Source organism: Chelonoidis abingdonii, chromosome 18, assembly GCF_003597395.2.
Source record: "Chelonoidis abingdonii isolate Lonesome George chromosome 18, CheloAbing_2.0, whole genome shotgun sequence".
In the NCBI taxonomy this organism is placed as follows: Eukaryota; Metazoa; Chordata; order Testudines; family Testudinidae; genus Chelonoidis; species Chelonoidis abingdonii.
This window is the reverse complement of record NC_133786.1, coordinates 6,022,008-6,036,606: the sequence shown is the minus strand read 5'-3', so window position 1 is coordinate 6,036,606 and position 14,599 is coordinate 6,022,008. Positions and strand designations below refer to the sequence as shown.

Here is a 14,599-nt window from a genome sequence, read left to right as displayed (position 1 = left end):
AAATTGAAGCATATTAGGGCTGCTTGATAGATTGGATCTATAATTTATACACATTGTTTTGCCATCCACTCCACCTCTTACTCCCCACTCCCCATTACCCTTCTGTTTGGTCTAAAAGAAAAAAAAAAGGTTTGGTAAAAAGTCCCAAGAGACAAAGTAAGCGAACTTGTAAAACATTAAACCAGACAAGTTTAACACACTATTATTTTCTCATAATAATGCAACAGAAGAAGTTTTGCTTCCTGCCTTTCTCTAACCCCCACCTCCTGAAGTTACCTCAAATTTTTAAAAAAAGCTGGAATATTCATAAACATGGTTTGCCAAATTCTGGATCATCTCAATTGATGTGCACGGACTCGGATTTAACAGTTTGATAGAATCGGTGCAAGAGGAAAGAAACCCCAAATCATGAATAAAATCATAATAATAAAGGATGTGATACCCTTAACGTTTAATATTTTAATGCCCAGAGAAAGGCAAACGTTATTTCAAAATGAAACGCTTGTGTACGATTCTGGCAAATATGTGTAACTTTTAATCTGATGCTCGACTTTTTGGCGCATAATTATAGAGCAAAAATAATTCTGATTTTTTTTTAAATTAAGTTACTGACATCTGGGAAATTATTTGATCTTGGCACCTATAATAGTTTTTACCTTAACAGATTTCAAATGTTTGCATTCAGGCAGGTTAAACGATTTGCTCGCTCTCTCTCTCCCCTCTCTCAATACATTTATGAAGGAAACGAAATTGTAGTCTAAAGTACTGAGTTAAATGTTGCTCATAATCTCCTGGCATTTTCCCCCCTTTATCCTTTAATTGAATCACACAGAGTTTCGGCCTCACACACATAGGAGGTGGATACTTATCCCTGGGTGTAGCCCAACTGAAATCAATGGGGTATACACCAGGCTGGAATTTGGCCCATGATATTTAGCCTAAAATATCCAACATCAAAGGAGTTAACGGCACGTTGTAGTCCAATGCCAATCTTTCGCACGGGGAGATACCCGCAAATGGGTATTTGTGTTTTCGTCTTTGATTTATGCAGAAATATTTTGGCCACAACTTCAGACTTTGTATATTTCTTTTACATCTACGTTTTCTTCAAAGGTGAAGTAACGATCGCAGCATATTTGGGCCTGAGCGGCGGGTTTGAAAGCGTGTAGGGTATTAATTTGCATGACTCTTATCTTGTTGCCTGTTGTAATCAGACAGTATCACCTTGTGTTCTGGTTAAGAATGCAAGATTTTGAGCTCCTTCGTCATTTTGTAGCAAATGAAAGAAATCGGTTAGGAACTAGTCAACCAGCCCCCTTTGACTCTGTACCTAGAAAGTGGCCCATTTCCCACAAATTGTGTTAAAAAGTACCTCTTAAAAATAAGTCCTAGATCTGTATTAGCAGAAAAGGGGGAGGGGCAGGAGGCGGGGGAGTGGGGCTTGATCCTGCTGCAATCCTAACTAGAGAAAAGGTCCCATCGACTTCTATGGGAGTTTCAGGGTTGGGTTGCGATGTGGCACTAACTCCCCTGCAGAATTAAAAGGTGAAATGTTTTTAAAATTCACTTTCTTACAAAGCAAAGAAGGAAAGCCAAGTCTCTGGCCCTATCCCCAGGCAAGACTCCCATTCGAACCCAGGGACCAAAATTCTGCTCTCAGCTACAAGGGCAAAATCTGACTACTTTGGAATCCCTCCAGATTTCCACCCATGTAACAGAGCAGTGGAGTGCAGGATCGGGTCCCAAGACCCATAGCTCTTGCTGAATACCAACGAATTTTTGGAAACACAAGTCCTAAAACAAGATGTGTGATGCTAATAAACCCTTAACTAAAATCTAGTGTCTTGGAAGTCATGTGGAGAAGATACAGGGTAGTTTTGAAGCTAGCACATAATTGTGCAGAAAGGTGGTTAAACTGTGCTGGATGGTTTTATTTGAGATCCATGCCCAATAATCCAGCCCCCTTCCCTTGCCTCCTCTCCCCGCCAACCAAACCACCCCACAATTATTGAAAAGTTAAGCACGAAAAAACCAAAAATACCGAAGGCCAAAAACACAGACTGCAGCGCACCAGCTCCAAAAGTCTGGCCCCTCGCTTGAGGCCATAATTAATTTGAGATTTATTTTTATTGGAGAACCCAGTCTCGTCTGACCTTAGCCAAACAAGACTTCAGCTAAACCCTTGATGCGCTTGAATGGAACCGAATATTTCTCTCTAACTTCTCTTCGGGCGTCCGTGCCTGCTTTGAATTTGTTCCTCAGACTTCAGATATTTGGAGATTTGAAGAAAAGATTTAAAGCATTCCCGCCCCGCTCCCTTAACATCCTTTTTTTTTTTTTTTTTTTTTGGCACAGTGGTTCGGAGGATGCAGCGGGGGCTAGAATACAAAATGCATATTCAGAGAAAGAGAGAGGGATGGGTCTCCCCCTGCAGTCTTTAGAAGGTCAGAAGGGTGGTGACTTACAGAGGGGGGTTTGGTTACTTGGATTCTGGTGTCTGGAAAAGCAGGAGTCTTTGAATATAAAAGCTTGTCCCCTGTGCCCTAAAGCCTGTTTTATTTTAAAAGGGGCTCAGTATACTAGGCTTCCAGGATAAACAATATTTCTCCCCTCTCCTGTTTAAATTCAAATGAGACCTTTAAGGTAAAACATGAAAGAAACCATGTAAATTCTTTTTCATCCAACGTTTGCATTTTGTCGGGTTGAAGAACAAGCCAAGATTCACATGAATGGGGTGGGAGGGGGGAGTATTTTAAAAGTCTAAATGTTCCAAAATAAAAGGTAGGTGCAAACAAGAATTAAATCCTTCAGCACTAAGTTGTCATAACACATTAATCAAGACTCCGCTGGAGTATAACACTTAGTCGTGTTGCTGCCTCAAGATATGAGCATTAAAAAAAGAGAAGGATTTGGTATGCTCTTGTATTAATCAATAGTAAGTATGTGGATGACACAGGAGTTCCTTTCCAGCTCCCATGTTCATGCACTCGACTGGAATGTTTTAAACAAAGTTCAAACATGTTCATGGCTACAAATCTTTTGCAATTCCCAGCTTTCCTAGGGGATACCTGCTCCAGTCCTCTTGAGTGTAGTTGGTGGAAATTGACAACTTCTGTTGGAAACCAGTAGTAAAAAAAACCAAAAAACGGTGCAGCAATGGATAAAGTACTAGAAAGTGGACTGAGTGGGAACAATGCTGCATGGATTGAAATACTTCAGTCTACGAAGTCTTTGCATGTCTCCTCTCCTTGCTACTAAGGTTCTATAGCAGTTCTTAAGATGCAAGATGCTGCAATTTCTCCTTGCTCTACACAATTGTATTTGCAGCATTCTTCTCACTAAACACCTGTATGAAACATTCCATTGTCAGTCAAGCCACCCAGATTTTTTTTTTAAACTATGAATTCACTAACTACAATATTTTCCCTCACTAGTTTAGCCTGGCATGATTTCCCCAGAAAGTTTCCTTTCCCAAACATTTTAAAATGATTATTTGTCTCGCAGTCTGTTCCAGCAATAGTCTTCGACTACTACTGTGGAGCAGGAAATGATAACATGTCAATGTCAGTGTTTGTCAATAACCTTAATATTTTCCTCTCCAATTAAAATGTCAGTGTTTTGGCCATCAAAATTCTCTCTTTGGGTTTCTTGTAAACCCTCCAGGCAGGGTGAAACCAAGAACAAACCAAATATTGTTTCCATCCACCCAGACTATTTTGCTTCTATGAATATGCTTCTTTGTATAACACCACAAACATTATGGTTGTATAAAAATCTTTTTTTTTTAAAAAAAAAAAAAAGCAGGAACTCCTGCACTTAAACTATGGTTCTTTCCTCCCCATTTCATTCAGACCGGAGTGAATTCCCTTTTCTGGCTTACTTAAAATCCAAGCCCCTTTTTGTGTGCAAATGTCTACAGTGGAATATGCATGGTGGCTTTGTTCAAATTTCATAAGTGTGTGGCTGCACAGTCCAGGGCTGGACAAGGTTTAAAGTGCTCTCCAAGGAAGTGCCAGAGCTTTCATCGCTTGAGAATGGAACTTGACTGTTTTGTAACAAAAGGCTTTCAAATATATTGTGAAAGCTACTTCTTGGGCCGCCAGATGTGGACTGGGTCTGAAATTTGATTGTGCTATGTGACTGCTTCAGGTACTGTTAGTGGTGGGTGACAGAGCAGTTTGCTGTGCTCAGCTGAAACACAAAAGTATTACGAAGTCCAGGAGTCCAAATATCAGAAGACCAAAGGGTTTTGCTTACAATAAGCTAAAATGCATATGGTAAAGCACTGACTTAGGCTGTGGAATACCTGAGTTCAGTTCCTTGCTCTGCCACAGACTTCATGTGTGACCTTGGGCAAGTCACTGAGTCTCTCTGTGCCTCAGTTTCCTATCTGTAAAATGGGGATAACAATGCTTCCTTCCTTCCATGGATATTGTGAGGATAAATACATAGATTGTGAAGTGCTTTGAGATCTACTGAAGAAAAGTGCTAGATGTGAAATAGGCACTTTTATTAATCGTGGGTATGTGGATTTCTCCTCTGTGCCCTGAAAAGAGCAAGAAAATACCCCCAAAATGCAGAGATCACTGTTTAAACGTGGGAACACTACCCCTTCAAAATATTGGTGGGGACCTAGAGTGGAGATGCATCATTTCTTCTGCCATTCTGAAACATCAGAATTTGAAGGGTGAGAAGAAGGGGAAAACTGTACCTATCACCCCACTTCCTCATAATGCCTTATACACTAGTGGTCCCCAGAAAGGACCATTGTTATCATCAGGTCTGACCTTCTAACTTAGCACTTCACCCTGTGATTCCTGCATCAGGCCCATCTAGGCAGCACCTGTGAGTGGGAACTTCCGACAAGGCCCTGTCACTGTTCCTCCCAACCTCACTTCTCTCCAATTTTGCAGGGTCTCTTGGCCACCTGTGTGATTCTGCATGACCCGACCAACTTTAGGCCTTGCCTTAGAAAGAGGAGAAATTGTGGCTTGGATCCTTATTGAAAGGGAGGAGGAGAGGCATGAGAGAATATGGCAATCAAAAACCATTCGTGGGCTGTCTCTAGCACAGACACTGCAGAAGGGGAGTAAATGCTATGATGATTCAGCAAAGCCAGAGCGCAATAGTAAGAACTGGGAAAATCAGTATTCAGAGGTCATATTGCTTTGCTTATAGCCTTAATACTTTCCATACCCACACAGTTAAGACTCAGTTCTCATTCCAGTGCTCTCTTTTTAAATTTAATTTTCCAATTTACATTACACGTTTCATTCTCTAAAGTCAAGTACTTACGTTTAGATGAGATTAGCGCACACTGATGTACTCTGCTGATTATTTAGCCCTTATAGATCAGCAATTACAGTAATGGCATACGGGACATATATACATTCATATAAGTATGTGGAAGAAAACAATAGGGACCTATAATTAGTTTATAATAATTATGTTTGCCTACTACTTTGTCATGTGAAGACACATCAGGATGGTTTATTCGCATGCTCAGATATAAATAATGAGTCATGTATTCAGATTACATAAATAACTAAAATTGTTATAATTATGTACTAGATTTATGCAAATACAGAAAAAAAGGCACCCATCCATGTGCTCTAGGTGTTGAGGCAACTTAAAAATACATCACAGAAATCTCTGAAATTCAGCAGTATGATTTAATATAACTTGCCATCAGTGAACCAGGCAATTTAAAAATTCAGATGCCCTTCCCCCTCCAACAATTCCCCACCCTTACAATACTCTCCCTTCCCCATTTCAAACACTTGAGGGAAAAGATGAGCTTTGCAGTGTAGCCCAGGAAAGCTCATTGTATGCTTTTCTCACCCAAATTATCCTGAAAATTCCATCATCATGGGACCCTTTCAGAGAACACCCTGCCAGCAGCCCCTTTTCATTTATACCAGTGGAGACATTTAAAGACAAGACAGTTATCTTCATGTGTTAAGGGATAAAGTCTTGACATAACGGTTATAGATATGACACTATTAGTCAAGGAGCTTTATAAAAAATCCAGTCTTACTTTTCTCCTCCACACAAATAGCCCAGTGACCAATGGGCAATTGGAGTTTGGCCCATTTATTAAAATAAGTCTCCCAATCTTTTCTGAGAGGTAGGTAAATAAATATAGTCTCCATTTTCCAGAGAGATTAAGTGAGAGGCAAAAAATGCCCAGTGGCTTCCCAGAAGAAGGAGTTAAAACTTAGAACCTCCTCATCCCCCAGACAAGCACTCAAAAGGCTGTTTGGGGGAGCAGGAAACAATATTTCATTATCCAATAGTAATACCTGGCTCTTATATGGCACTTTTCATTGGTAGATCTCAAAATGCCCCATACCATTATGCCCATTTTACAGCCGAGAACACCAAAGCAAAGAGAGGTGAAGTGATTTGCTCAAGCCTACCCAGGAGATCAGTGAGTGAGCCAGAAACAGAACCCAAGTTTCCTAAAGCCTAGGCCAGTGCTCTAGCCACTATGCCATGGTGCCTCCACAGCAGGTGAATGTTTTCTACTAGGTATCTATTCTATGGGTGTCATCCTGGCCCCATTGAAGTCAATGGGAGTTTTACCATTGACTTAGAGGGCCAGGATTTCACCCTATCTGTTGTATATTTAATGATTAAGGCCTTGATCTTCCAAACACTTAAGCATGTTCTTAACTTTAATCATGTGAGCAGCCCCATTGACCACAGTGCAACTACTCATGAATAAAATTAAACATCTGCTTATGTGATTGCAACATTGACATCTAAATGCCTGATCCAAAGGTCAATCAGAAATCTTCCCACTGACTTCAGCTGGCTTTGGATCAGGCTCTTAAGAGACTTTACTCAAACCCTGTTGGATTTTTTATGCATGGAAACAAGTTATTTCCCCATTGACATCAGTGTGCACGATGCTTTAGAGACAAATACCAGGAAACAGGGTCTCTGCCCCAAAATAACTGACAGATGATGATGAAGTATTGCAGCATGAGTTCAACATCCTATGAACTGTTTATCTCTGTTCAGTTGAAACTAGGAACACAGGCCCGGTTGGAAAGCTCTCCCCCAGGAAAAACACCCTCTGAGGTCAATAGGAGCTTTGCCTGAGTAAAGCTCATCCACCGTTACAGCTAATTTGATGCAGTTCTGTGTTGACCAATTCCATTCCATACAAATGCTAACAATTTAGGCCTCAAACCTAATTCAGTAGGCTTCAGCTATTCCATAAGCTGACTTCAGTGGCAGCAGGATCACTTCTTACAATGAGAGGCAAACCTGCCAGGATACCTTTCTGTGGGATGACAAAGTGGGTTCACCTCTTCTTGCCTATTGGAGCTCTAGAAATTAAGGTAGTTGACCCTACTGCTGGGTATAGACTGCACTCACGTTTAAAGGAGTAGTCATTTGAGTTTTTGCTCTGATGGTATTTGCATCTCCTTTAAGGTCACTTCCAACTAAGTGTCTAGCATTCTGAAGTCTGATCCAGATCCCACTGAATATAATGAACAACATTTACCAGTAGTAGTGCTCATGGAAACACTGAGTTTTAAGTGTGCTTTGTAGAATATTCACTCAACACAGAATTCTGAATATTTGCAACGCAAGTTTTTGTTTAAAAACCTGACCCTGAGATTTACACTCATCCCACTAGGAAACAGAAACAATGCCACATGTCACACCACAAAATGGGCTTTTTGAATACTCCCTACAAAGTGTTTGCAAAACAAGCTACAAGCTAGGGGTTACATGCAGAAATTATTCAGAGAATCATTTAAAATAATGGCTTATGCACATGGAAATCACAATCTGCTCATGGACTTTTAACAAAGAGAAAAAGAGGCAAAATTAATATAATACATTTTTCATTACAAACAATGCACCCAGCTCTAGTTAACACCCTCTTGTATTCCATGAGTCTGGGAGACAAGAGTCTTGTGTTTTAGATTTTCCTTAAGTGCTGTGGCATGCAGGGTTTGCCTAAAACTTGTAACCCAGATGTCTTGGGCTTGGTTTATTTACATTCTTGGGAACTGTTGTGGAAAAAAAAAACTTATATGATGTCAAATATAATATAGTGCTCAGTGGTACTATAAAGGGACAAGAATCTACCACCCCTTCCTCGAAATTTGCTTTGGGATTGGTAGAAATAGAAATAGAGGCAATAATGACTCATCACAATACAACCTAAGACCCACACTTTGCTGTCTCCAATTTAACAATCAGACACATATTTGGAGGGCAAGAATTGGTAATATGTGGCATTAGCCATTGTCTGGTGTCACCAGGTGAGTCTATGTACCTGCTAAATAACCTGGGTAGGTTGTATAGGAAAACCATCAGGAACAACGTGAAGCAAGCTCCAGTATTACACACCACTATCTGATCCAACAATCTATTTATCTCAACAAATGAAAGAGATGCTTATTATTCAGTTAATTTCATTTTGCTTTGTCTTTAAACTCATTTTGACAAAATGTAGCACTTTCCATATCTAGGCAACCATTTTTTGTACATTAAGTTCAGTGGTTTGCACAGCAGAGAGGTAAAGGCATTTTAAAATGAAATTTAGTTTTGGTTCAAGATTAGATAGTAGCCAGGAAAGCAGAAAATTGGAAACCAATATAAGAAAACATTATGGTAAACTATCGCTAGAACATCATCGCTATCATATTGGTTAATATCTAGCATCTATACTGTAACTCAAGACACTTCAGGATAATAAAAGAAGAGACCACCATAATATGTTATTGGTCACTGATGGATTCCTCTTTTGAGCTCTGTATAGCTCAGTGTAAGTGTGATCATTTAGGATTAAACCAATTCCCACTGAAGTCAAAGGCAGTTTTTCCCTTAACTTCAATGGGCGCTGGATCCGGCTCTTAAACAGACATAAATGATCTTGAATTTTCGAGGATTGTAATTTTTGACATTACCTGTTTAAAGATGCTGTCATGTCTTACCTTGACGTAAGACGAAGTGTCTGGTACTGTCTGAAACATCCTTATATGTTTAATAGCTATTTTAAAAGGTCCTAAACTTGACCTGAAAATAAGGGGGAAAAAAATAAAAATGAAGACCAGAAAACAAACAATAGTTTTGTTTTGAAAATTAAAACCAGTAATAAACATTTCAAAGGTTATGATCAAATATTTGAATGTTTCTTTTTTTTTAAAGAAGGTAAATAGGAAAAGTTCTACCAAAACAAGGAAGTGTAAACTCATAACCAAGATTGAATATCTGCCTTTTAACTACAGGCTTTACAGAAAAGAACCCTCTCCAGTTTTGACTGGGGGGAAGGAGAGTTTGTCGTTTGATTAAGTGAATTTCTTAATCAGCAATTAAAAGCTAGCAGAAATACCCATGTTTTCATGTTGAGACTAGTTAACCCTATTGACATAAACCTAGGGGTTTCGCTTGGTTACATGAATGAAATGCAGTTGTATTTCTTAACTCATTAGAACCACTGTGGGTCATTAACGCGCCAGTATAAAGAAACCTTTCCCACAAATCATAGTTTGCCAAAAGTTTTATTGCAAAACAACAATGATAATTTAAAAAATAGCGAACGAAAATATAATCCTAAATCGCAACAAAAACTGTACAGGGTTGTCAATTGCAATTCTCCCATTTGGGATGGTGGTGTAACATTGTCAAATTCAGCGGCACTTCAGAGCTTGTACCAAAGCCGAATCTCTCTCTCCCTCTCTCTCTGAAGTCTCAGGTTTGTAACATAATGATCTTATCACGAATAGTTTTTTTAAGGTCAGGACTGCACAATTCAGAGATTAACAATGGAAGGATAGTGAAATGTGATGGCTGGAGAAAGTCGAGTTTCCATTCAAGAGAACAACAACAAACTTCAGTGGTCAAATGAAATTTGCAATCAAATTAAAATCTCTCTCCACACATCCATACACGCTTTCCCTAGATTAGAGGAAAGTCTTTATTCCCCTCGAGCAGTGCTATAAAATGCCCACCAACTGTAATAAATCCATGGTTAAAAGAAACAAACAAACAAAAAAACCCCTTTACTTCCCATTTGTATTGTTGCTATTATGACGCTCGGCTTTTCCCGAGGAAAATTTATCACAGGCAGATTTTTCTTCAGAATTTGGATTAAAAAACCATCAAGATCAAGGTTATACGGCAACAAATTCAATGTAGTTTTGCTACAAATAGCTCATAAATTTCTTTGTGGGGCTGTTGAGGAAAGGCTGGAGGGTTATAACTCTGTAGTTTATTGTAGGTGTGTTTACACGCACAACAACAGATAGAACGCCCAACTGCGCTGTATAGAACGCATAAAAGAAATTATGCCACCCAACTGACACGTAACTGAGTTTTTGCTCCACGATCTGCTTAGCTACAATGCTATCCGCCAATGAATGCCCCTCTAAATGCACCTCCAGCCCATAGTTAGCACCCCACGGTAATAAGCTAGTCACGCAGCATCCAGCGTTTCATTCACCGATCCGCGTTTGCAGTGCCCGGAGAACACCTCTATACCCTCACAGCCTTCGCGGTTGAACTGCTCGAAAACATCTGTTGATTTAAAAAAAAAATCCCACCCTGGCAAACAAATTGTCCTGTATCTGCACGTGACCCCCCCCCCTTTTATTGATTTTTAAAGCATTTGTTACGTGGCCAGCTGGCAGAGAAGGGCAACTGATTACAGAATAGACGATGTGTTTCTGATAAGCACCATTTATTTTTCTCTCCTTCCTCCTTAACACGATCCAGTTTCTTTTGCTTCTGAACTTGCAGCAAGGAGTGGGGAAAAATCCTCCAACCCTCTTATGAGTTGAGGGGACAAGGTAGTGTTCCTTGGGCATTAAATTTGCTGGGGTCATGGATTCTTTATACTTAATTTCCCTCCCCCCTTTTATCTCTCCCGCTGAATCAGCCCCCTCATTTGCTCCCCGTGCATAATTAGGCATGTTTCAAATCAACAAACACATCTGCATATTCAGATTCAGCTTTAAAAGGCAACTCTGGATTATTTCCCAATAGCTTCACCCTGCCAGCATCCTCCACCGTCTAAAAGGGTCTTTTGTGTTAACTGCTCTGGTTTATTGTTTCCAAAGGACTCACCTTTTATACCCTTTCCCCTCAACCAGTGGAAGAGCAGTTTGTAAAGATCCAGGTTGAGACCAAAAATAAAATCCCCACCAGGTCTGTACTGAAACCCTGCTGCGGCAGTGTGGCAAAGGAGAGATTAAACCTGATGGATCCAAGGCAGCACTGAAGTTAAATTTCCCTAGCACATCCAGACAGTCTGCATATCCTCAGGGGGCTTCTGTAATGCGCTCAGCTCGAGCCAGTGCTTTTCTTCTTCTCTCTCCTATCCCCAGCCCCCTCCCCGCTGCAACTTGAAATTTGATTTCCGTTTTCCCCTTATCAATATTTCAGCTACTGCCTCTGGTTAATCATCCTAGTGTGACATCCTCGCCTCGGTCACAGCCCCCCCGCCACCCCCCTAAAGACCTTCCCTTGTCCTGCCAGAAACTTTAAGGAACTTCAAAAAAAAATTCCACGTTTTTTAAAGGAAAATATTGCTGAGGAGCCAAGCCAAAAAGGAACGCTGAGTGGAGCTCAAGGACTACCTTAAGCCCCCTTTTTAACCAAGGAAGTTTCAAATATCCGTTTTTAAATCATCGTGCTTTGGTTTTAAATAAATAAACAAACGGAGCCTACCTTGCAAAACAGGTCACCTATTTCCCACTGAAACGGGTCTGAAAATATCACACACACACACACACACACACACACACACACACACACACACACACACACACACGCGCGCGCGACTTGAAAGAGCTATTCCACGCACAGGATCAAGAATGTGAACACTTTGATTCTCTTTGCCAGTCAAAACCTCCACGATTCTCTTAGCTATTTACTAAAAAACAGTGTCTCAACCAGCAAAACAAGCAAACAAACAAAAAACAGGGAGGAAAAAATATATCTTCTCTGAACTCTACAGAGCCAAATGTATTTGCTGGTGTAATGGTATGAAATCAGTGGAGTTGCACCAGTAGATCATTTGCTCTGATCTGAGGTAGGAACTCAGACACGCTTTTTAATGTAACCCTTCTCGGGGTTACGAAAAGTATTTGGAAAATGTCCTTCCCCACTCGGCTCCGTTTCTCCCTTTCTAAGTTTTACCCCAAATTCCAACATATTGAAACATTTTTCTCCTTAATAAGAGGAGCATATAAAGTGAAGGGGTGAAAGGGCAGCCCAAAGAGCTGTGCCCGTAGCTCCGAGTACAATTTACTCTGGCAGACGAGGCGTTTAGCATTCCTGACAATTCCTTAGGAAAACAATCCTGCAGACTTGTATCAAGGGACGGGGCACCTAGCAAGAGTCACTTTTTAATATAGAAATTCTTTGGATTTGTTATTAAGAGCCAGTTTCCTATGCAAAGTAAACGTCGCGGGTTTCAAGAGGAAGATCTCAAAAAATAACTATGCTGGGAGGAATATGAAAGAGGTGACAGAAGCTACTTCCCAAACTGTTCAGGAGAAAAGAACCTCTTTCTGGTTTTAAGCTCCAATGCTCTGATTTAAAAAGAAAGGCATCGGTATTTCAAATATGTTAAACGGATTTATAAAATCCTGAGCAACAGAATTTAAGATGAAGATGTTATTCAATGTCCTGATGATAGTGTGTGCAGACATCTTTCTCTCTCTCACATAAATGAAGAAACAAGACAAGTAGTGATTAACTCAGACCGCATTTCAAAGCCATTTTTTATATAAATATTGTTACTGAGTTTTCAACACATATTTGACACAAAACACACACACCGAAGAGAAAACCCACGGGGCTAATATTTCTCTTCCTATGATTATTATTTTTTTGGCTAAGAAATTATCTAGATATAGCTGAACCTTCGATTTTCCTTTCCCATGGTTTTCTTTTCAGCAAATGTGTCCAAATCCTCACCCCTATCCAAATGCAGACTCGAACCTAACACACACCCAATAAGGAGTAGTGAAATAATTTTAATGGTCAGAGCTAACTAAAGGTCAGGCTGCAAAGGAATTGGGGAGAGAATGCGATTCCCTAATATAGAGAGCTATTCGTTAGCCCCTGTAATCAAACCCTACAGTGAGTCCAGATAGGCATGTGGCTAGTTGAAGTCGTCTTGGGAGCTTTACTAGTCCAGATGAAAATTGCTGGGAAATGGGAAACAGCTGCAGCCTCAGAAACAAAAAGAAACTTCACCCCTAAGCGGAGAAAGTTACAGAAGTTTTGTTTACACAAATAGCTTCAACACAGGCATGCCATTTCAACGTCTCATCCACAAACTGTAGGTGACTTGTACATAAACAACATTACAACATTCATCACAGGCACTGAGCTGTTAAAGATGCCTATGAAATCTCCATCTCTATTTTACACACACACACACACACACCCCTCTCTTTTTCAGGCTGCCTTGATGGAGGTTGTTGCTGACTGTGTCCAATGTATTAAAAACAAGGTACTAGCAACACAAGCAACAACTGAAAATTCACAAATAATTTTTTTTTTTTAAAAAAGGGACAAATGCGTGATTCTGATAAGCCTGCTGGAACGGTGGAAAAGCTCAGAGTCCTGCAAAATGGGCTCTTTTCATGTTTTCTATTTATTAGCGATGTTAAGAGAAAACAGACTCGCTAGTCCCAAATGTAGGAAGAGTATTAAAAGAGGCATGTGTATAGTCCAGCAATTACAGCTGAACTTGATTAAAAACGTCACAAGGGCTGCAAAGGCAGGAGTTACCTGATACACCAACCCTGGGGTTGCTTTAGGATGAATTATAACGCAATTCATTTTATTTTAATAGGTCACTATAAGATTAACTGTTTAAGCATGGAGCTGGTGCTATAAAAGGTTACATCAAACCTGAAATGAGCAAGCCCAGCGTTCTGGATTTCAGAAGTAATCGTTTACTGTGTTTTAAAATTCCACAACATGTTAATTAAAAATAAGGGGAAAATATGGAAAGTGAAAAGGAGCCCAGTACTGGCCAAGGAACACCCCCCTTTAGTTCTTTGGTTTCTTTTCCTAGGAGGAAAACATGATCACTTTTAACAGGACATCCTTTCTACACCTAAGAAGAAAACCAATTCTCATTCTTTTCAAGGTCTGAGTTCCAATCTTCAAGGCACTTAATGAACAGCCTAGGCTCAGGATACCTAAAAGATCATCCAAAAACTCCAGGATGAGGACTGTAACTGACAGCTCCTGTCCAGTGGCAAAACAGAATTGTTCACCACAAGGGTAAAGTTTGTCTGAGCAGGAAAGAGAGCTTTCTTGGGGGCCAGTCCTGAACTCCTCCAGGAACTAAGCACAATCCCACCTTCCACTGCGAAGTATACTCCTAAGACCTTGTTTTCCTAGTACAAGCAGAGCACAATGTAACTATCACTGGCATATTAAAAAAAATTCTCACACAATTTCCCCCTAGGGGGAGCAAGGGAGAAAGAATGAACCTCATGGGACAGATGTTGGGACTGGTCGTTCAATGTCACTTCTGGAAGATTCTTGGAGACTATAATGGGGAGATTTTGGGGGCAAAGACTGTTTTTTTGTTCTGGATTTGCATAGC

At 40.2% G+C, this 14,599-nt stretch overlaps 1 protein-coding gene across 2 annotated transcripts in view; it reads right to left on the bottom strand.

Moving 5' to 3' along the window:
• The window catches only part of FLI1 (Fli-1 proto-oncogene, ETS transcription factor), a 116,424-nt gene extending 105,063 nt beyond the window's left edge, over positions 1–11,361 (bottom strand). The window contains exons 1-2 of one of the 2 annotated variants that reach the window (XM_032772003.2): positions 11,092–11,361; positions 8,934–9,042 (exon numbers count right to left, since the gene is read on the bottom strand). In XM_032772003.2, coding sequence (XP_032627894.1) covers positions 8,934–8,999 — 66 coding nt within the window. In that variant the 5' untranslated portion in view covers positions 9,000–9,042; positions 11,092–11,361. The remainder of the gene's footprint in view (positions 1–8,933; positions 9,043–11,091) is intronic. The other variant, XM_032772004.2, reaches the window with a different exon arrangement.
• Positions 11,362–14,599: the final 3,238 nt, after the last annotated feature.